The sequence below is a fragment of the Sesamum indicum genome, linkage group LG1 (genome assembly GCF_000512975.1).
Source record: "Sesamum indicum cultivar Zhongzhi No. 13 linkage group LG1, S_indicum_v1.0, whole genome shotgun sequence".
Taxonomy (NCBI): domain Eukaryota; kingdom Viridiplantae; phylum Streptophyta; class Magnoliopsida; order Lamiales; family Pedaliaceae; genus Sesamum; species Sesamum indicum.
Window position 1 is genome coordinate 17,900,112 of NC_026145.1, and position 21,602 is coordinate 17,921,713.

The 21,602-nt window shown below is 37.4% G+C and overlaps 5 protein-coding genes across 7 annotated transcripts; 4 read left to right on the top strand and 1 right to left on the bottom strand.

Annotated features, from left to right (window-relative positions):
- On the top strand, nucleotides 783-4,390 carry LOC105172894 (probable serine/threonine-protein kinase At1g01540). Its single transcript, XM_011094502.2, has 8 exons — nucleotides 783-1,496; nucleotides 1,899-2,206; nucleotides 2,775-2,879; nucleotides 2,965-3,087; nucleotides 3,164-3,334; nucleotides 3,429-3,558; nucleotides 3,660-3,869; nucleotides 3,997-4,390. Exons 1-8 carry the CDS (start codon nucleotides 1,218-1,220, stop codon nucleotides 4,078-4,080), a joined length of 1,410 nt encoding a protein of 469 aa, XP_011092804.1. The 5' UTR covers nucleotides 783-1,217; the 3' UTR covers nucleotides 4,081-4,390.
- Nucleotides 6,937-9,649, top strand: LOC105172903 (protein BPS1, chloroplastic-like). 2 transcript variants are annotated; one of them, XM_011094514.2, is made up of 2 exons: nucleotides 6,937-7,125; nucleotides 8,371-9,649. In XM_011094514.2, the coding sequence occupies exon 2, from the start codon at nucleotides 8,384-8,386 to the stop codon at nucleotides 9,443-9,445; it is 1,062 nt and encodes a 353-aa protein (XP_011092816.1). In that variant the 5' UTR covers nucleotides 6,937-7,125; nucleotides 8,371-8,383; the 3' UTR covers nucleotides 9,446-9,649. The 2 variants fall into 2 exon arrangements, with proteins under 2 accessions (XP_011092816.1, XP_020548522.1); XM_020692863.1 differs by lacking the exon at nucleotides 6,937-7,125 and adding an exon at nucleotides 7,132-7,269.
- LOC105172918 (mitogen-activated protein kinase homolog MMK2) lies at nucleotides 10,589-14,799 on the top strand. Of its 2 annotated transcripts, XM_011094538.2 has the most exons (6): nucleotides 10,595-11,160; nucleotides 12,313-12,442; nucleotides 12,795-12,932; nucleotides 13,373-13,705; nucleotides 13,847-14,030; nucleotides 14,295-14,799. In XM_011094538.2, the coding sequence occupies exons 1-6, from the start codon at nucleotides 10,988-10,990 to the stop codon at nucleotides 14,465-14,467; spliced, it is 1,131 nt and encodes a 376-aa protein (XP_011092840.1). In that variant the 5' UTR covers nucleotides 10,595-10,987; the 3' UTR covers nucleotides 14,468-14,799. The 2 variants fall into 2 exon arrangements, with proteins under 2 accessions (XP_020548514.1, XP_011092840.1); XM_020692855.1 differs by lacking the exon at nucleotides 12,795-12,932 and having other exon boundaries at nucleotides 10,589-11,160.
- LOC105172909 (probable polygalacturonase) lies at nucleotides 14,922-17,548 on the bottom strand. Its single transcript, XM_011094526.2, has 6 exons — nucleotides 17,365-17,548; nucleotides 16,837-17,178; nucleotides 16,311-16,431; nucleotides 16,044-16,218; nucleotides 15,891-15,961; nucleotides 14,922-15,778 (listed from the first exon to the last, which is right to left on the bottom strand). The coding sequence occupies exons 1-6, from the start codon at nucleotides 17,461-17,463 to the stop codon at nucleotides 15,069-15,071; spliced, it is 1,518 nt and encodes a 505-aa protein (XP_011092828.1). The 5' UTR covers nucleotides 17,464-17,548; the 3' UTR covers nucleotides 14,922-15,068.
- On the top strand, nucleotides 19,551-21,351 carry LOC105172928 (UDP-glycosyltransferase 91C1). Its single transcript, XM_011094550.2, has one exon. It carries the CDS (start codon nucleotides 19,715-19,717, stop codon nucleotides 21,152-21,154), a length of 1,440 nt encoding a protein of 479 aa, XP_011092852.1. The 5' UTR covers nucleotides 19,551-19,714; the 3' UTR covers nucleotides 21,155-21,351.

Consider the following 21,602-nt stretch of genomic DNA (forward strand, 5'->3'; position numbering starts at 1 on the left):
TAAGAATAGTTTAATTTGAAAAGAATTATTTGACTTGTAATAAGTAATTAATGTTGAATTAATATCACCAAATTCAATGAATTTTAACTAATGAGTGAATTTATTTGTTAGATGAAAGCAAACCTTAGGAGTGCTAAATATAATCTTTTAATTTATAAAAAATTTATATATAATTATATCAAATCTTAAAAGAGGTGCGTGTAATTAATTCTAAAATAAAAATATTACCCTAATTAATAAATGCTCTGTCCTGATTCCCATATTTATATAAATTATATTCCATGAACCCTCTTAGTCCGAACCTCATGGTCCCGTTTTTACTTGGCCAGCCCAATAAATAGTCCAACTCAGAAACATAGATGAGGGTGAGGGTGAGTGTGAGATCGACACGTGTAGGGGAGATGAGGTTCATGCCAATTACCGTCATCCCGACCGTTAACACTGGGGGGTGGGGTCCATAAAGCTCTCCAATTTCAATTTCTTACTTCCCCACCCTCTACTCGCTTCATACTTATCAAAAATAGATTTTATATACCAAGTATTTGATATTATTATTATTATTATTATTATTATAATTAAATAAAAGTAATGAATGATTTGGTAGTTAGGTAAAGATAATAATGTGGGCATTTAAGTTGGTGAAAAAATGAAGAAAAAAATATGAATATTGAGAGGATTTGTATATCTAAAAAAGAAAAATTAAAAAGAAGACAAGAAAAAGGCTGTCTTTACTCTTTAGCTCCGAAAAAAGGAAAACCAAAAATATAAATTAATTCCTTTTTGGACAGTCGTAAAACAAAAACCAAACACGCAGGCGCACTGACACACGATGCTAGTTTTGTATAGATAGATTCTCTCTCTCTCTCTCGCACACACAGTCAATCGCCGGAAAACCCATTTCCGGCAGACCCCACTTCAGTTCAAAGTCTTAAATCTCATCTCCTTCGATCTCTCTGTTCCCCGGCAATAAAAAACGACTTCTCTTGTTCGTGCGCACACACAGAGTGATATATGTTTCATATGCACACTGAATTAACATTGATTTTCTTCTCCGGAAGCCTCGCGATTCAAGATTCATGTAATCCAGCTTCGCTTCCCCTTTGCATGGCTGGGTTTTAACCTTTTACACACTAACAGACCCAGCGTAAATATTCCTATACATTCAGATACATAGATATATACGGGGTTTGGTTAATTTGTAGTAAATTACAGTAAAGATGTCAGTGTTAGATACGGCGTTTGTGGACACCGAGCTCTCGAAGAAGACCTCGATCTTTGGGCTGCATCTCTGGGTCGTCATTGGAATAGTCGTCGGAGCAGTGATTGTGCTCATCCTCTTCCTAATCTCTCTTTGCATCACTGCCTCGCGCCGCCGGAGCAGCGGCAAGGGTAAACTACACCGGCCCGCCAGTGAGATTACTCCCGTCGTATCCAAGGAAATCCAGGAGATCGTCCGCGACTCCGCCGCCGCCGATCATCGTCCCATTCTGCCTCCGGTATATTTTTAAGATCTATTTCTTCTCACACATTTATGATTTTCTTTTGCACTCGTTTTTTCCCCTGAAACCAAATTCTTCTGCAGTAATTTGAGTTTGTTTTCCGCTAGACCAGAGCATAGCATAGTTGTTAATGAAGTGAAAAAATTTTGAACGGTTGAACCCACTAAATTCGTGAGTCTAGTATTAGTTCCTTTTTGGCGTGTGATTTTATCTAATTTAATGGACGGGTTAGGTCAAATTGATTCTCCTTTTACAGAATGAACATCACTTATTGCAAAATTCAAATGATGGTTCATTTCTAATCCAATTTCAGATATAGTTACGCCATACTGTTAGTAGTAACATCAAGAAGTCAAGAATGGTGATTAAGTTTTCGTCTTTCCTTTTGAATTTTTCCAGGCCGTGCCGGAGATACAGATAGATATGGGGAAGGTGGAGCACAGAGTGGTGTTTTCTGATAGGGGGGCATCTAGCGGCGAAAGCAGAGCTACTAGTGGGGCTGAAACTGGATCATTTGGAGGTAGCGGGTCGTTGCCGGAGGTATCCCATTTGGGATGGGGAAGGTGGTATACTTTGAGAGAGCTTGAGGCGGCCTCTAATGGCTTGTCAGATGAGAATGTGATTGGTGAAGGTGGATATGGTATTGTATATTATGGCGTGTTGGCTGATAACACCAGAGTCGCTATAAAGAATTTGTTGAACAACAGGTTAGGAAGTTCCTCAATTTGCTTTAGTTTGAAACAGATTGTTAATACATAGTAGAGTTTGCCTGTCGGTGAAAGAATGTTTTCTTTGAATTGATAATTCTTGTTTTAGCTCGTTTTCATGGATGCGCAGTTGGGTGGTTGTATGATAGAAGATCTCTTAGCTTGGGATGTAGAAATGCATGTGTTTTCCTTCAGTTGCATGTTCGTTTGTTGCCAAATGTAGAGCATTCCGTTACTCAAATAAATGTAATTGAATTGTCGGCTTGGCTTGGCTCAGGGTAAAGGAGGAGGAACGTGATTTCCTTTTGCCTTGAATATCTTAATTAACCTTTACAAGTTCAAGTATAAGAAAATATGAGATACTAGCAGATTTTATTTCACTAGTGGGAAGGAATGTGTTGCTTGAAGTCAAATAACACTTTTATGCGCCAAAGTAACTGTTCTCTTCTTGCTTCCCAAAGTGGAAAATTTTAAGCCTTTATGAACTAAAACCAGGAAGGTTTGCTTCTCTGTGCATTATTCTCATTTTGCTTGAATCCTTAAACTCATGCTACCAGTGCACTCTCAGGGGTCAAGCTGAAAAAGAGTTCAAAGTGGAGGTGGAAGCAATTGGACGTGTCAGACACAAGAATCTCGTGAGATTGCTCGGATACTGTGTTGAAGGAGCTTACAGGTATTGTTCATTCATTTTTCTTTTTGCTGTCATTAAGCATGAAAACTTTAACTGTTCTTCATTGTTAATATGTTGCTCTGTGCAGGATGCTTGTCTATGAATACATCGATAACGGAAACTTGGACCAGTGGCTTCATGGAGATGTGGGGGAAGTCAGCCCTTTGACATGGGAGATCCGTATGAATATAATTATAGGAACTGCAAAAGGGTATGGGTAAACTGTGATTTCTATAGTCTTGCAAAAGTGTTCGTTTTCTTATATTTGGAACTCTTCTTTGTTGCAGCTTGGCTTATCTCCACGAGGGTCTTGAACCGAAAGTTGTTCACCGTGACATCAAGTCCAGTAACATACTGCTAGACCACAATTGGCACCCTAAGTTGTCGGATTTTGGGCTTGCTAAACTTTTAAATTCAGAAAGATCTTACGTGACGACTCGAGTGATGGGAACATTTGGGTTAGTCCATTGTTCCTAAAACATAAATGTTTGATATGCATCAATGTTATGAAACTGTGCTGCTTTTGATTGACTGTATTTTGTTATTTGCCAGTTATGTTGCTCCAGAATATGCTTGTACTGGTATGCTGAATGAGAAGAGTGATATCTATAGCTTTGGTATATTAATCATGGAGATCATTACTGCACGAGCTCCTGTGGATTATAGTCGGCCACCGGGAGAGGTTAGTTTCAAGGAGAGAAAAGCCTTAGTGACTTTGCAATAGGTTTGTGGAGCGAATACCTTGTTTGTTCTGCAACTCTGACTAATGAAAAATGGTTCCAGGTTAATCTAATTGATTGGCTGAAGATGATGGTTGGGAACAGGAAATCAGAGGAAGTAGTGGATCCTAAGTTGCCCGAACGGCCCGCTTCAAAGGTGCTGAAACGTGTGATCTTGGTAGCCCTTCGATGCGTTGATCCCGATGCCCAGAAGAGGCCCAAAATGGGTCATGTAATTCACATGCTGGAGTCGGAGGACTTACTGTCCCGCGACGTATGCCTCAAACTCTATTCACCCTCAATGACCTGCAATTTCAAGTTTAAAAATGCATAAACAAGTAGATTGCTCGTCATATTATTTTCATAAACTTCCTGTTACTAAAAGTTGATTACAAATGCAGGAAAGAAGAATTGCTCGTGACTCGTCAAGTTCCCTCCGAGAAGAACCATCTGCATCAAGAGTCGATCAACAAACGAAGCAGTGAAGGTATCTCTGATGCTAGTGAAGGAGATAGCATTAGGAGCCATAAGTTAACAGCTAGATAGATTTACAATTCAATATCGATGTTTTGTCATTCAAAAAATTTTCCTTCCCTATTTATTATATACCATTTTGTCATCAACTTCACTTGCATTGATCACAATTGTTTTGCCATTTAGTTGTCTCAAGTATCAATAGCCTTTGTAAAGTGAATTGAATCATTCTTTACTCTTATAGAAACTACAGTAAATTGTTGTGGCCTTTCCTGGAGATTAAAGAAGACCAGTTGTCACACAACAATTTATTTCATTTTCTGATTGGTCTCATCACTTTCCACTTCTATTCTAGCTGTTGCATTCAAGATAAATTAGGTGGCATGCACCACCACCGTCAAGATTACTTAATGTGTTCTCCGGTACTTGTAGACACTGCCACCGGATGCGCGCATGAGTGGGTCACCGATGTCCAGTGCGTAAAACACCCTGATGCATGATAGAATCACGGTTACCCTTGTACAACAAACTAGGTGGAACTCCTACCGGTTCGATAGATGAGCCTTGTCGATGCTGCACATGGTGGCACTACCGTGCACCAGTGCTGCATCATTTGACACATTCAGTGCACAAAGTATCAGGTGTAGCATTTCTTACAGCCTAATGGCCAAAGTGCTGAATCATTGGGGGTCGAAGCGAATTAGGGTTACTCTTAAATGAGGGGGTAGGGTGGAATAACTAGGTCAAAACATTTTGGGCAGCTGGTTTGGATGAAGTAAATGTGTGGATTCTTGTGGCGGTAGTGGTGGGTGGGTTCATCATCCATGGCAGGCTAGTAAGGTAGGCAAGCACATGCCATGTTAGAGATATAGATGGTATGGAATTGAATTAGTGTTTGTGTAGAGAAGAATGGGGACAAGTGGTGTCAATGTGAGAGCTGGCAAATGGATGTATTAGGCCATGTTTTGTGTTCTTAGGCTGGCAATTGGCAATGGATGTGTACCCCCCCGTCCTTTTCTTCTCTCTCTCAAATAAATTACAACTCTTTTCTCTCTAAATAGATAATACCGGTAAATTACATTTTGCCATTTGTCTTGTTTTTATACTTTTTCCACCCTTTTTTTAAATTTATTATCTCAATTTTGTGAAATTTGTAAGTGTTTACATATAATTATTTTTCAATCAATTTTCATGTCATGGAAAAACATCACAAGTGCTCTTAAATACTACATGTATATTGCATATGATGTTTTTTCTTACAAATTTCTTTGAGATGATAAATTGAAAGGTGGAAAAGTGTAAAAACGGTCATAATTATAATAAAAAAATATCATTTACCTAAAAAAGGATTTTATTTTATATGTAAGCTTAATGTGTATAAAAGTCACATCATTTGTATATTTAAGAATATATCTTATAATTTGTATGTGTGCAATATTATTTTGCAACCAAACTGTTATTTGGGGTTTGAGATTTCATGCCCCTCTTAGGTTACTATCTAAGTGGGATTGTGAGTATATAAAAAAATGTTGTACAAACTTATAAATGTCATGAATTTAATGAGAAAAAAGAAAGGATTTTTATCAAATCAAGAAATAGTAATCATTATCATATCTATGCATAACTTTCACAAAAGAAATGATGTTGAAGCAATTCAAAATTGGAGGTATTTTAAATATATATATATTTGGGCATTAAGCAAGCAGTGATGAGTCCATGAACCCCAGTGAGGACAAACTTGGATCTTCTTCACAGCCCATTTCTAGTGTCCAACACCTTTATTGGGCTAAATCAATGCCACTTTAGCCCATTAGTAAAAATGTCCAAATTCATTTTTTAATTATTAAACTCTAATTTCATTTTTTTCTACTAGATTTAGGTCTTTATATTAATCATCCTCTACTTATCCCAACCTCAAAAGATTTGTTTAATTTACAATAAATCAATTAGAGATAAATATATTTTTTATTTAATTTTTTATTAATATCAGCAAATTTAATGATTTTTTATTAACAAATGAATCTATTTATTAAACAAAAATAAATATCAATGGTATTAGATGTAATTTCGCAACCTACAAGAGATCTAATTTAATTACACCAAACATCAGGGATGTTAGGGATACTTCCGTTGCACTCTCTTGAAATTTGGTGTAATTACATGTAAATCTCATGTGATTTGAAAAATAACAGTTAGTACATTCGAGTTTTGCTTCTATCTAACAAATCATATCTACGAAATTTGTTGATATTAACTATAAAAAACCCATATTTACCCCTTCTTAATGATTTACTGCGGGACAAATATTTTTTTTTTTCATAATCATATTACCCTTATACATGTTCGTCGGTTAATACATATGAAAAAGTACATATTAAGTGTCATAAGGGTATCTAATTAGAAAAAAATTGTTTGACCTGAAATGAGAATAAAAATCAAATTTTGATTGATTTTTCTTCTTTTTTTGTAATACCAATAAATTTTTATTAAAGAATGAACCTATTTATTAGACGAAAATAAATTTCAATAATATGAAAATTTACCTGTAATTACAGGAGGGATTGTGATTATTCCTAATATTAATGAAAAGTTGAAAAAAAAAATAGACGTAATTGATTATTATTAATGGTGGGTCAGAAAAGACTGCGATAAGGAGTGTGGAATTGGAGAAAATGTTTGTCCCAATCCGCATGAGAAAAAGTATGTCACATGTATTTAATAATAAGAAGAAGAAAAAAGCGAAAGCTTCTTCTGCTGATTAATTTTCCCAACAAACACGCCTTAATCTGACCTCACCAAATTTAAACGGTCAGATTTCGCAGCCTCTGATATCCTACACGCTCCTCTACCATACAAAAATTACAACCCCCGAAAGATAAAAACATCCAGTCTCATCACACCACGTGTCCCGCCACTTCCATCATCCATCCTGCGAAAGTGAAACATTCAATTCAACGGCCATTTTATCATTTCATTTCCCACAGCCTTTCATTTTTGCCCAACACTTTTTGTACCTAACTTCACCACTTCTCTACGCGACTCCGGTACTGTTTCAGGTAAGGCTCTCTCTCTCTCTCTCTCAACCTATATACACATGCTTATGTGTGTATATACCTCGTTTCTGCCGTGGTTTCATGTGATATGATCGGGTTTAGAATTTCATTTTGAGAGTCGGTAGCCGCCGTTGACCGGTTTATTTGGTAGGGATCTGATGGATTTTGGCTAGTTGTTTTCGATGTTTGAATTTGCTTGAGTGATTTTTACATGATTGTGTACTGAAATTGGAGATAGCAATCAGGCTTTGAGCTTGTGGTTTTCGAGGTTTATTTTGAAACCTTGGAGGAATTATGTGCGTTGACCGTTTTGATGGGTGAAGATCTGACTATGCTGACAGCTTTTTTGAAGATTCTGGCCTAATTTATTATCAACTTTTTTTGATCGAACTGAATATTCACTTACTGATGCGTGAATAACTAGATCTGTCGAAAAATATTTTATTTAGTGTTATGGAACATGAAATATAAGCGATGATGGTTTTTGTTTTGATGTTTATCTCTTTTAAGTCGTGATAAGTAATAGAGGTGTGACTTTTTGCTAGAAATGATGGTTTTAGATGCAAGTATTATGAAATTCTTTTGTTCAACGGAAAGAGATTTAATAAATATTGGTTTCTTATTTAAGGAATTTAAGAAAGTGATTCATATGTACAGAAGGTTGTAATTCAGGTGTATCTGTATTTTATAATCATAATAATAGCAGAGACACCGAGACATGGTTTGCTATTTGGACCTGGTGATGCATCCTTCTTCTTCTTCTGCTTGGTTTGTCAGCTTTTGTTTCTAGTTAGCAATTAGGATTTATTCATGGAGCCAGTGGAACCCCAGATCTTCTGAGATGGACTTTCAGGATATTTTGAAGTGCTTCATCACAAGATTTCTGTATTTTGGTTGCATTATCAAACTCCTTTAAATGTTAATTTTTGTGATATCGCATGTTCTTTGTACAAGAATTTTGGCTCCTCCATTGTATACAAGTTCTGTTTTTAGGCATAAATCTGAGATTAAACATCTAGAGATTTCTTGATGCTTTCAAGATCTAACTATCCAAATGGTTTTAAGTTGATATTTTTTGGGCTAAAATTACAGCACAAGTTCGTCGATTCTCTTCTGATATGTCTTCACCTATTTTTCATGCCGTGTTTTTTAGTGCATTTATTTTTTCCGTTCCCATGATACAGTTTGTTGGTGCTCTTGGCTTCTCTTTGCTATCTGATGTGGTTTGACTCTCTTTTGATCTTGCAGTTACTGCACTAAAATGAGTCGTCCACAAGAACCACACAGGCCTTTCCTCTCATTTGGAAATCCATTCCGAATGATATCACCGAAGGGTTCGTACCTGTCTCCAAAGCTTCTTGCTTTGTTGAATACTTTTGAGGAGACATTAGCAGGTAGGATTAAAAAGCTTAAGCCAGAAGGCAGGGAAGATGTCCTTCGGTTATCATGGATGAGATTTGCAATGGAGACACTGTGTGGAATTCATACTGACATAAAATCTCTAATTACAGCCCTTGAACTCCCTGTCTGTGATTGGGATGAGAAATGGATTGATGTTTATTTGGACAATAGTGTGAAGTTGCTTGATATCTGCATTGCTTTCAGCTCTGAGATTTCTCGGCTGAAACAGGGCCACCTCTTTCTTCAATGTGTTTTGCACAATCTAGGTGGTGCCTCCTCAAAGCAGTTTGTGCGTGCACGTTCATCACTGGATGGATGGAGGCAACATATCGCTTCGAAGAATCCACGACTTGATAACTGCTTCTGTGTCATGGATGGTCTTGTCCAAACGCTGGACCTACCAAAAATCAAGAACTCTTCTAAGGGAAAGGTTTTGATGCGAGCGATGTATGGAGTTAAGGTGGTCACTCTTTTGGTATGCAGCATATTTGCTGCAACATTCTCTGGTTCCGCAAAAAGGTTGATAGACCTAAAGGTTCCTGAGACATACTTGTGGGCTGAGGCTTTTGCTGATCTTCAAACTTTTGTAAATACTGAAAGTAGAAGCATATGTTCAAGTGGTAGTGTCACGGTATTGAAAGAGCTAGAAGCTGTTGATTCAGGGGTCAAGAAATTATACCCCATCGTGCAAGACGGGGCAGACCCTGTTGAAGCTGAAGTATTGCAAGACTCGACATCAGATTTAGGAGAATCGTCAGAAAAACTTTCTCAAGGACTGGATCTGCTTGCAAAGGAGGTGGACAGGTTCTTCCAAATTGTTCTAACCGGACGTGATGCTTTGCTCTGTAACCTTAGGATTGGTGGTAATATCTCTGACCAAGTGCGAGCTAACAAAAATGTAGAAGGCCCTACGGTTAGGTGAAATGATAGATAAATCAAGCTCCTGTGTACACAAGTGTGTATCTTTTTTGTATTCTGTTTCCCGTTTGAATATATAGTAAGGATGTGTGGCTCTAGATGCAGTAGATCTTGTGAGTTGCGCTATGTCAATGTTAACGTAATGGATGAATGTTTGAACTCTTATGTAGTGTTAATGCAAATATAAATATAGCTAAAGTTTGCTGCACATGTGTTTGTTCTCTCTTAAGCACTACTCTCTTTGTTGCAGTTGTTCCCTGTTAACCTATGTGTTGATGTCCCTTTCGTAGTGGATGTTCCACGTTTCTCCTGTGAAGAACTTCAGGGAGTTTTGTGAAATCTTTTTTTGTAGCACCACAAGGTTGTCCTAATTGCAATCTTGATTACATGGACATAAGTTATCGTGCTTTTCAGTTTCTAAAGCTCTGTTAATTTCCTTGGAAATGTCTTGCTAATTGCTGACTTTTGCAGACTTCTATAAATTGAAGGTGGAGTGAAAACAATGACCGGTCTAACCATCTAGATGGTACAAAATGGGGCACATGGGATTAAATGTGAATGATTTGGGCCAAGTTGGTACAAGGTAGTGGATGGAAATTGAGTGCCACCAACTCTGACTGACTAATAACACTAGATTTAATCGCTTCTGGTCAAACAACGGTGTTTTTCTCATCCACCCGTCAATGGAAAAATGAAGCAAGAACCTTTTCTTTAGCTATCCCTTGACCCAAAGCCTTGGGAAAATACAAAATTAGCAGTATCTAAGTCAGAAGCCTGTAGATGATGATGATCTGTTTGGTGTAGAGATGCATAAGATTTTTACTTGAAAAATTATTTTTCATTTTCAAGATCACAAAATGAATCTTGATTTGAATTCATCAAAAGGAAAAAGATTATTTGTTGGATATGTTGTTTTATCTTTACGCCCCCCAATCATTTTCTGGAATTCTTGATTCACAAAAATTTGAAAGGAGAACTAAAAATCAAGAAAAAGAAAATACTAAATTATGAAATCGGAAATAAATAAAAAAATAATAAGCCCCCAAACACAATGTTTATTGTTCATATAGTCAACTTGTAACCAAGTGTATGTTCGGTTTTTAACCAAAGTGTATGATTAAAGATTCATAGAACGGCAACCTTCTACTTCCTCCTCCTTACCAGTTAGTTACCTCACCTCCTCAGAAAAGTCAATTAACTTCACGGGTAATCTCAAGTCATTCCAGTTCAAAAGTTCACACGCAAAGCTCCACTTTCTTTCTCTCCAGAAAATTGAGATAAAGAAGACCATAAAAGAAAATTTGTGAAGTCTTTTTATTCCACCAGCCCCCAACACACGCCAAAGGAAAATATAAATGTCCGAAGCCTCACATCTTTGCTTTCAGACACCGACACTCACCCAAACATATCCAAGAACTTGATCAGGAATCCATTCTCTCAACTTGGGTTCTTGAGATTCTTCACTCCCTTTCTTTTTCCTTGCCTTATTATAGAGGAAAAAGCCTACAATTCTTTGTTGTTGTTTTCTATTTTTTCAATTTTGGCTATGTCTGTGGAGTCAAGCTCTGGTTCAGGTGATCATGGTGGGCATAATATCAACGGGGTTGTCACTAATGGTGGGAGATATGTACAGTACAATGTGTACGGAAATCTCTTTGAGGTTTCAAGAAAATATGTTCCCCTTAGGCCCGTGGGACGTGGGGCTTATGGCATTGTTTGGTACTAATCTATAAATTCTCCTGTTTTTTTATTTGAATTCAAGCTCTTTCTTTATACTTGCTTGCTTATCTAAAGTTGTTTTAACTAGTTGACTTTGTGTTGATGGCGTAAGGATTCGAACTTGTTTATTGTCTTGTGGGAAAGAATGAAGTGGGGTTCTGGTCTCTAGAATTTTGGTGGTTATATAGTGAGATCTTTAATTCTTTTGGATAATTCGTTGATGAGCTAACAGAAATGTGTATATTTTTGCTTGGGAACTTAGATTTGGAGTCTAAGTTGGCTGCTATCACTCTTTGTATTTTTGTGAAATGATAATATAACGACAAGGAATATGCAGCAAAAGAAAGAAAAGGAGAGTCTGTTGTATAAAAATGCATCTGATATGCCGTATGTGCACTGGATTTATTATGGACCATCTTGGGTGAGGCTATATTGCCCTGTATTTCCCTGGCTAAGTTGGTTGGCATGCTTATCTGTGTGTGTTGACTACTAATTGACTGCAGTTCTGGTAACCTAACAATGAATTGTAATGATAAGGTATGAGAATTGCTGAATTTTTTACTGCTTTAAATAAGGCACAGACGACTTCCACTTGACTGCTTTTCTCGTCTTAAGGCTCCAAATGGCACTTGGATTTGAATTTTGTGCTATAAGCTTATGTACTCCATTGGTTTCATCTTGGATGCCGTCATCTTTCATTGTTTCGAGGCAGGCTGGTGTTGCCATTAAAGTAGTCTAACTCGAGCAATTTTGGGAAATGTCAAGAGTTGAATAATAGATGTGAAGATGGATGCTAACTTTCTGGCTTCTAGAAAAGTAAATAATTGACCTGAAACATTTTTATGATCCTGTAGATGCATGGAAGGGCAGTGATAATGTAGCATTGACTACCTGACTAAGTTAATTATTTTTATTATCCTGTCTGTTATCATTCTGCTATCCATCACAGATTTTCAACTCGCTACCAGTTATAATATTATTTATCCGACTTGTGAATCATCGGAAGGGTTTTGGAAGTGCAGTCTTGCAGAAATTTGAGTTCAATATTAATGTTTGTATTTCAAGTAGACATGCAATTGCTTTCTTGTTTTACTTCTCTTCTCCTGGTAATCCATATATCACAAAGGGAAATGTGATTTTTATTTGCTTCAGTGCTGCTGTAAACTCGGAGACACGTGAAGAAGTAGCCATTAAGAAGATTGGAAATGCATTCGACAACAGAATTGATGCAAAGAGGACATTACGGGAAATAAAACTTCTGCGTCACATGGATCATGATAATGTAATCATCTTTACCTATGGCTTATAGATACAAAATCTTTACTATCATATCCACTTTTTTATTAGATTTCTTGCCCTGGTGGCTCTTCTTGGCTGAATATCATTCTTTAATACAAGCTCCTTTCTTTAGATTCAATGGATATAGATTTTTATTGATCTGGTTCATTGCTTTGAATCCCATTTTCCCTTTATTGCTTCCTTCACTTGCCTTCATAATTTTGTTCTTCAATTAAGCTTTAATCTATTCATCTAATGGAATCTTATTTCTATATTCATATTGCTGTATCAGCAGTATTTGTTAAAAGTTTTTCGTAGGACCATTTTATTACTTCTCTGATTTTCTAACTCAATAGGTAATTGCAATCAAAGACATCATACGGCCTCCACAAAAAGAGAATTTCAATGATGTCTACATTGTTTATGAACTGATGGACACTGATCTTCATCAGATTATCCGGTCCAACCAGCCACTGAACGATGACCATTGTCGGGTTTGTTCTCAGTTTCTTGTATCATTCAGAAGATACTTCACTTGGTACCGTAACGATAGGTCACTAAGAAAGCCTAATTTCTTCTCTCACTTTTCTCATTACTAAGACTTCACAGGATAAAGGGGGGACCCTCATCTAAAAAGTTATTATTCAAATCTAGTGCAATTAACTTTCAATCATCTTAATTGTTCTTTGTATTATGCTGTATTGGGGACAAGGACTGGCTTGTTTATTCTGTTAAAGACAATCAACATTGAAAGCATTGTTGGTTTTTTCTATATTAAATTGGAGTCTTGCTGATCGAGAGAACTAATAGTTTGCTGGACCTTTTTGGGTATAGAAAAGGTGGTTCATGCAGCCATTTTTAGGTGCCGTCGCTTTTTCTTGACATTGACTTCTATGTCCTCAGACAGCCTATTAATTTGGTCCAAATTTTGCAGTACTTTCTTTACCAAATTCTGCGTGGACTTAAATATGTCCATTCAGCAAACGTCTTGCACCGTGATCTGAAACCAAGCAATCTGCTTCTTAATGCTAATTGTGATCTGAAAATTGGAGATTTTGGTCTTGCAAGGACAACATCAGAGACTGATTTCATGACTGAGTATGTTGTTACTCGCTGGTATCGAGCACCAGAACTGCTCCTAAATTGTTCAGAGTACACTGCTGCAATTGATATCTGGTCCGTAGGTTGCATACTTGGTGAAATCATGACAAGACAACCTCTATTTCCTGGCAGAGATTATGTTCATCAGTTGAGACTTATTACAGAGGTACTTTGTGCACACAACACTGTGCATAAAAAGAGAATCTTAATTGATCATTTAAAATTACTTGATAGTCATATATATATGTAGACATTGTGGGATTTATCTTTTAGTTGATGCCCCATGGTATATTTTTTTTGCAAAAAGCTCATAGGCTCTCCAGACGATGCTAGTCTTGGGTTTTTAAGGAGTGACAACGCCCGAAGATATGTTAGGCAGCTTCCACAGTACCCGAGGCAACAATTTTCTGCCAGGTTTCCAAACTCTTCTGCTGGAGCTGTCGATTTATTAGAGAAAATGCTCGTTTTTGACCCACACAGGCGTATTACAGGTACAATGTTCATTTCAGTTAAATTTTGAGCTTTCATCTTCTAAGTTGGGAAGTGGACCAGCTACCTTCTTGCAGATGGGTATAGTTGTTCTAAAACTTACTAAATATGCTGGACCATAAATTAGCCACGTAAAAGATAGAAAATTAGTAAAGAGAATCATTTATGGACAGAAATGAGAATAATGTCATATTCTCTCTTGCATTTTATTTTCTGGCTCATCTGTTCCTGTCCATTAATGCTCCTTTTATCTTGATTGCTTACAGTTGATGAGGCTCTCTGCCATCCGTACTTGGCGCCCCTCCATGATATCAACGAGGAGCCCGTTTGCGCTCGGCCTTTTGTTTTCGACTTTGAGCAGCCATCGTTTACTGAAGAAAATATCAAGGAACTCATCTGGAGGGAATCCGTAAGGTTCAATCCGGACCCGACTTATTGAGGAATGTAAGTATTTGATGTACACCACCATGATACTGTCTGACATCTGTAGAAACCTGTATTGATGAACTCATCAAAGGCCCCTCAAGGAAACGAGAAATAATTGTAGTGGAGACACGTCGGGAAATATAAAGATTGTTCATAGGTTGCAGCTGCATTTTTATTTAGCTCTACGATCTTTGCAGTTAATATTGTTGTACAAAAGAGCTTAAGTAACATTATGTTCGCTAGAGGATTCTCTTTTCCAGTAGAATGTGTGATGTTCCAATCACTAACTGGTCAGTTGTAATTTTTGAGTGATGATATTAAGATTTCTCATTTGGGGCGAGTTTATTTCTTTCTCTGCTCTTGTATCATTTCAAGAGTACTTAGATAATCAGTGCTTGTGTCAACTATATGATATTTCTCCAGGTTTGCACATATTATTGAAAATATCTCCGTGTTAAAAGTTTATATTACATTTCAAACTTCAGGGCCTCTCAGTGTGATTATTCCTTTAGCTTTTTAAACTTGTTTGTTCAACAACAGGGATCTGAAGTCTTTGGATTCCAAACTAAAGTATTACATGTTCATGCCAGCAATGAAGCTAGCTGACAAGGCTATCAAAAGTAGTTCATCCTGAAAGAACATGTTTGTAACTCCATAGCCTCAACAGCTAAACTGTCTGAAGGAAAATCACACATGCCCAGCTCCTGTTCGCCCTGATCAGGCAGCAGATCACAGGGTCTTGGCACCACGCCGCTTGTAATCCCCTCCACTTCAACACAACTCCATGGATACTTCTTAGCCTTTGCTGCCATCGCTATTGTCACATTTGACATGCAAATACCAGTAAATGGATCGCCAGAGATTCCCTCTAGCCGACCAGCCATTGACACATTTTCTGCAACAATGTCACGGTAGTTTATCCCCTTGATCTCTGGAAGTGCATTTGGATCATAGTGATTGTCAGCATGAGAACCATAGTTTCCAGTGATCCAGAATACCCATTTCATTGTGTGCAAATTCATGCCTTTTACGTATATGTCTTTCACATAGCCACCTCTCCCCACTGCTGTCTTGATTCTGACCCCTGATTCTGTGTTGATGGCTGTTATCTCTTGGGCTCTCACGTCTTGAATCCCACCCGACATCTCGCTGCCTAATGCTATTGCAGCACTGTAAGGAGAAACACAGACGAGACGTCTGATTATTAGATGCTTTGTGGGCATACCGTAGCTGATACCATATTCATCCCAGCCACTTTTCACCGCTATACAGTCATCTCCAGAGACGATGTAGTTGTCCTCAATCCTTGTGTTCGTGCAAGAATCTGGATAAGTAGAAAATTATGTCATTTTAACCGATCAAAATATAGCTGACTAATCACACTCCATGAGCCGATCAAACGTGTGAATCTTGAAAATGTAGATAAAATCACACACCTGGATTGATCCCATCTGTATTGGGGGATGTTACTGGAGCTAGGATTGTAAGGCCTTGTACAATTACATTGCTGCAAAATCACATAGAAAAGTTGGTAAATCATAATTCTGAAACAGAGAAAACACAGACACAACACATATATTTATATGTACCTGCTGTATACAGGATGAACATTCCATGATGGAGAATTGACAAGCGTTAGATTCGATATCTGCACATTCTCTGAGTGCATAATTTCGATAAGATACGGTCTCGTGTATTTTAGCTTCTTCCTGTGAAACTGCTGCCACCAAAGCGCACCCTGACCATCAATAGTACCATTTTCACCTGACATAAGATTAAAAGCCAAGCAGTTCTCATTGTGAGGTTATTAATCCAGCAGAAACAAATATGGACAAGAGATGCACACATATTCTTACCAGTGACAACAACATCGGTAAGATTTGTGCCGAATATAAGACTGATGTATCGCCCCCCTGCTGCATCCCGTCCATGGCCATATGATGGTAAGGGATCGACCACAGGCCAAGAGTTTATATCCTGGATATAAATGGGTAACGCAAATTAATTAATAACATGTTTTTTGCCTATAAGCAGCGCCCCGCTGACAATGTACACACGTTCATATCATACATAATGATACCAGCATTTCACGTTATGACATTATTATGTAACGAGCTAATGTAGGACAGAATGTCGAACATTGTACTAAAAGCTATAGCCATTAATAATGGTACAACTCAAATATTGGAATCATACAAACAGCTCGGGTGTCAAGGTTTCAACTTTAGCCCCCAACCAGATAAATTGCTGCCACACAAGCCAATGATTGATAACATGAATCCACATACACGCCATCCACGTTTCAACAACAGTATCAGAAAGTTTTCACATAGAGGACAACAAAACAGGACTCAGTGTGTGTTTTTATGAGACACAAGATACCTGAGAAGCAAGCAGAATTGCATCCTTATGGAGATAAAGGGTGAAATGACTGGTGAGATTGAAGCTTCCAGTGAGCCATTTACCAGCAGGGACAAACAGCTGAGCTCCACCATCTGATGCATACTGGCTGAGGTGATTGACTGCTTGTTGGAAAGCCTGAGTGTTGAGTGTGGCCCCATCGCCAACCCCACCAAAATCTTCTATTGATGCACTGTGAGCTCTGCAGCTAATGGCAGAGTAGTCGAACGACTCCAAAATCCTTGCCTTTCTGCATTCAACTCCACTCAAAATAGCCACTCCCACTCCCACAACCAATACAAGCAGCTGAATTGCCTTAGCCATCTGTCAGAAGAAATCAAGAACGCTTGCTTACAAGAGAAACAGTTCAAAGTAAAGAATTATGTGGTATGCAACAGGGCCTGTCGTGACTGTTGATCAGTTTCCACATCCCATTTATACAAAAATGTATATTTAACAGTAAAACGATAAAAAGTAAAGGAAAATGGGAAGAATGAAGTGGTATCTTACTTGAAAGCAGTTCATTGTTAGGAATGTGTTTGGTGCTACAACAGACAAGCACCAAGTATTTATAGAAGCCTGCCTCTTACTGTGCTCATCAAATACCATTGTTCTGTCTGTATGTGTCTTTTTTGGTTCAAATTTCTGCAAAATATTTGTTTCCAATATACTTGAATGTGATCAACCTACATAAAACATGTTTCATACTCCAAATTGTGCAATTCAGATGTGGTTCTTGAATAGTATCAAGACATATTGATATACTCGTCCTCCTATTTTTTTTTTTTTTTTTAAAAAAGGTAATATTTCATGTATTAGCTCATCAATGCACATTAGCTCAATTGGTGTTACATAATGAGAATTGCATTAGTAGTTGTTTGGTAAATGTTTATAAGCAACCTACAGTTTATTTTTTATTATTACGACAATAATTAAAGTCGAAATCATCCAAATGTTTAATAATAAGAAATGTACAAAAAGGGTTCCTTTTTTGGGCAAATAAAAAAGAGTAGTGGGAGTGGAGTGTGAAGAAGATGTGAGTTATGGGGTTTTGGTTTGTGTGAGTTGGAAAGTAGATAGGGCGCTTATGGGGAGTGTTGTAGTAAGTACATTCCCTCCCGTGATCACAGTCACACTCACACTCACATCCCACTATTGCCGACCCACTTCTTCACGGGTTGCATACTCAATTCAGTGTGTCAGACTGCACCCCTTATAATTATATGATATTTGCAAGACATTTGTTGTCTAATTATTGCATAATTCATGAAATATGATCAATCAGATATGTTACATTTTTAATATACGACTGATTTTATTTAGTCAAATCAAATTTTAATAATTTTTGTTTCTGAAAAATAGATAGATATAGGTGAAGGTGATTTGGGAGTTTTGTCATGTTGTTTGGTCACATGTGCAATTTAAATGCTACTATTCTACTCACGAGACCTCTTTACCATTTTTCATTTTTTCTTCTTTTTGTAAAAGAAAAAAAGAAGAGAAAAATAATGATTATAAAGAAAGAGTGAGAGTGTGGAGTATGGAGTATGGAGTGGTGGTGAAGTGAGGAGGAATAACATTATTCTTTCTACACATTCTGTGGCTCACACTCTCCCTACCCATTACCCATTACCCTCTCCCACTTTATTACTTTTTGTTAGGTAAATTATAATTATCTTTTTTAATGTTTGGTATAAGTAAGAATAGAAAATAATTATGTTATGTCCCTAAACTGTGAAGTGATATTATTATTTTATTTTTGTTGAATTTTTTTAAAAATATTTGAAAAAAAAATTGAGGATGGGTAAAATAAATAATTTATAAGAAATATTAATTCATAAAAATATTTTTAAAAAGAATTATCATTTATAGTTCAAAAGGGCATTTTTATTAATTCACCACAAAAATTAGATGAAAATCTAATAAAAATTAATATAATGGGCTCATTAATAGACGGATATTTAATTTATTTGGTTTATTAAGGAAAATAAATAAATTTAAATTATATAAACTCTTTGGGTGATCATATTTTGAATAAAATTATAGGTGTGGATATGATATGTGGAATAATAAGTATTACTTTGATTGAGAAATCATTTTAATAGTAGTATATAATATTAGGTGTTTTGATTTTTGGCTTCAAAAAAGAAGGCTGAGAATCTATTTTTATAATTCCATTGCAACAAAAGTGGGGGAGACCGGAGACCGGAGACTAGATAAATAATAATAATAATACAACCAAATGGCCCAAATAATTATCAGGCCATAGGAGTAGTTGGAGGCCCACGTAGAATTGATATCACACTCTATTACTTATTAGGCCCACTCTGTTTTCATTTCTTCTATGCCTATTTTGGGCCTGGGCCTCTCATTTTCGTTATTTTATACTTTTACAACATTGAGAAAAAAAAAAAAAAGGTAAAGTTCAAATGTTTATTACATTTTTTATCTTATAAGTTGAACTTAATCATATCATTACTTTTCATAAAATAGTTCTTTTGATAATACAGAAAAATAGAATATAAAAAAGTCTTCTTTTTTCTTTTTTAAATTCATTCAATTGTGAAGTTAAAAGGGACTGACTTTTTAAATATATATATATATATATATATAATTTCACCTAACCGTTTAGTTTATTTTCTAAATAATATACTAAACTTATTTTCCGTAAAGTACTGTTTTTTGAATTTGGGTAGAGAGTGAATTAGCAGGTGAAAGCTTATGGTGGTGGGTTCAGAAACCCAACACAATTATGGGAGCTTATGTAAAAAAATTAATAGGTATGAGATAATGCACCGACATCACACACACACACACACACGGTCTCATCTGCAGGAGCTGGGAGCTTTTCCGAAAATTAATGATGAGCAAGAATGAGGATGATGATGTTCGTGTTGTGATGCTGCCATGGTTAGCATTTGGTCATATGATCCCATTCTTGGATCTCTCCATTGCCTTTGCCAAATCAGGCATTCATGTCTACTTTCTCTCCACTCCCAGAAACATTCAGAGGCTCCATCAAAGAATCCCACCGAATCTCCCACACCTCATTGAATTTGTATCTTTTCCACTCCCCAAGCTCGACGGCTCCAATCTCCTGCCAGAAGATGCCGAAGCCACCGTCGACATTCCAGCAGATAAAATGGATTGCCTCAAGATAGCCTGCGATCTTCTCCAAGAACCCGTCAAGAATTTCATTGCAGGGAAACTACCCAACTGGATAATAGTTGATTTCTTTCCCCACTGGGCTGTTGATATAGCTCACAATTTGAATATCCCGATAATAACGTACTGTATATGTTCAGCCAGCACAGCTGTGTTCTTTTGGACGCCTGAGTTTATTGTTGGAGAGGGCAAAAGAGAGGCTAGAACATCCCCTCAGGATCTCACTGCCCCTCCAGATTGGGTTGATTTTCCCTCACAAGTGGCTTGCAGAAATCATGAAGCTACTGTTTTGTACAACGTTTTGTACGGTAAAAATGCATCTGGAGTTCCAGATGGTGCACGCCTAATGAGATTGGTCCAGGCCAGTCAAGCCATCGCTATACGCACAAGCCTGGAATTCGAAGGTGATTACGTGAAACAACACTCGAATCTCTCCGGAAAGCCTGTTTTTCCAGTGGGGTTTCTTCCACCTGAGAAAGTGCAAGGGAGGAGCACTATCAGGGAAGAGTCATGGTGTAAAATCTTTGATTGGCTCGACCAACAAAGCCCGAGATCAGTTATGTTTGTGGGGTTTGGAAGTGAATATAAACTCAAGAAAGAGGAAATCCATGAAATAGCACATGGGGTTGAGCTTTCCGGGCTACCCTTTTTATGGTCACTGAGGAAACCTGATTGGGCGACTCATGATGGTATTGATGCTCTGCCGCCAGGGTTCATCTCCAGGACGGCAGGGAGAGGAGTGGTGCAGATTGGATGGGCACCCCAGAGGGAAATTCTTGCCCACCCTTCAGTTGGAGGTACTTTGTTTCATGCAGGGTGGGCTTCTATTGTAGAGACCATTGTTTACGGCCACTGTCTCGTGTTGTTACCATTCATTATTGCTCAACCATTGGATACAAGGCTGCTAGTTGAGAAGGGTTTGGCAGTGGAGGTGGAGAGAGCTGACGATGGATCTTTTACTAGAAATGACATTGCAAATGCACTTCAAAAGGCCATGGTTTCCAAGGAAGGGGAAGCACTAAGAGCACGTACGAAAGAGGCTGCTGACGGGATCTTTGGGAATCAAAAACTTAACGATGATTGCCTCAAGAAGTTCATTGAGTATTTGAAAAATGGAACTCCACAACATAAGTAGAGCTGTCATTGGTCTGGACTAGCTCTTTGCACATCAAATACATGAAGTTCATGCAGTATGGCAATCGTGTGGTTTATGTTGTGTGCTACTTCCTCTGGGCAGTAAAGTTGTAGTGTATATGTATTTCTGTTGTTTTAAGGCTTTTTTCTTTTCCCCTCCATTTGTTCCAGAATTACAAGTTGCTTTATTTCCTGGTATTCCTGGAAGTCAATCTTTGTGAACTTTATATTCATTTGATGCTCAAATTCTTTAGAAACTACTATCCGTGATATGGAAATTAGAAACAAATTTGAGGAGGGGGCAGAGGGAAGGAAGAGGATGAGACTGTGCAAACATGTGAACTCAAGATTTATAAGTTGTCTGAAAGGATTTAAGAACCATGATGAGACTTTTTATCGAGCATATCCAACGTACTGGTTAATTTTATTATCAGACGGAGTTTGAGTTG

Coding starts and splice junctions, on each gene's coding strand:
- LOC105172903 (XM_011094514.2), top strand. CDS start 8,384: ATGAGTCGTCCACAAGAACCACACAGGCCTTTCCTCTCATTTGGAAAT.
- LOC105172928 (XM_011094550.2), top strand. CDS start 19,715: ATGATGAGCAAGAATGAGGATGATGATGTTCGTGTTGTGATGCTGCCA.
- LOC105172918 (XM_011094538.2), top strand. CDS start 10,988: ATGTCTGTGGAGTCAAGCTCTGGTTCAGGTGATCATGGTGGGCATAAT. Junction 12,933..13,372: donor TGAACGATGACCATTGTCGG/GTTTGTTCTCAG, acceptor CAAATTTTGCAG/TACTTTCTTTACCAAATTCT. Junction 14,031..14,294: donor CCCACACAGGCGTATTACAG/GTACAATGTTCA, acceptor GATTGCTTACAG/TTGATGAGGCTCTCTGCCAT.
- LOC105172909 (XM_011094526.2), bottom strand. CDS start 17,463: ATGGTATTTGATGAGCACAGTAAGAGGCAGGCTTCTATAAATACTTGG. Junction 16,432..16,836: donor CAATTCTGCTTGCTTCTCAG/GTATCTTGTGTC, acceptor ATTTATATCCAG/GATATAAACTCTTGGCCTGT. Junction 15,779..15,890: donor TACAGATGGGATCAATCCAG/GTGTGTGATTTT, acceptor CTACTTATCCAG/ATTCTTGCACGAACACAAGG.
- LOC105172894 (XM_011094502.2), top strand. CDS start 1,218: ATGTCAGTGTTAGATACGGCGTTTGTGGACACCGAGCTCTCGAAGAAG. Junction 3,335..3,428: donor CGAGTGATGGGAACATTTGG/GTTAGTCCATTG, acceptor GTTATTTGCCAG/TTATGTTGCTCCAGAATATG. Junction 3,559..3,659: donor ATAGTCGGCCACCGGGAGAG/GTTAGTTTCAAG, acceptor AAATGGTTCCAG/GTTAATCTAATTGATTGGCT.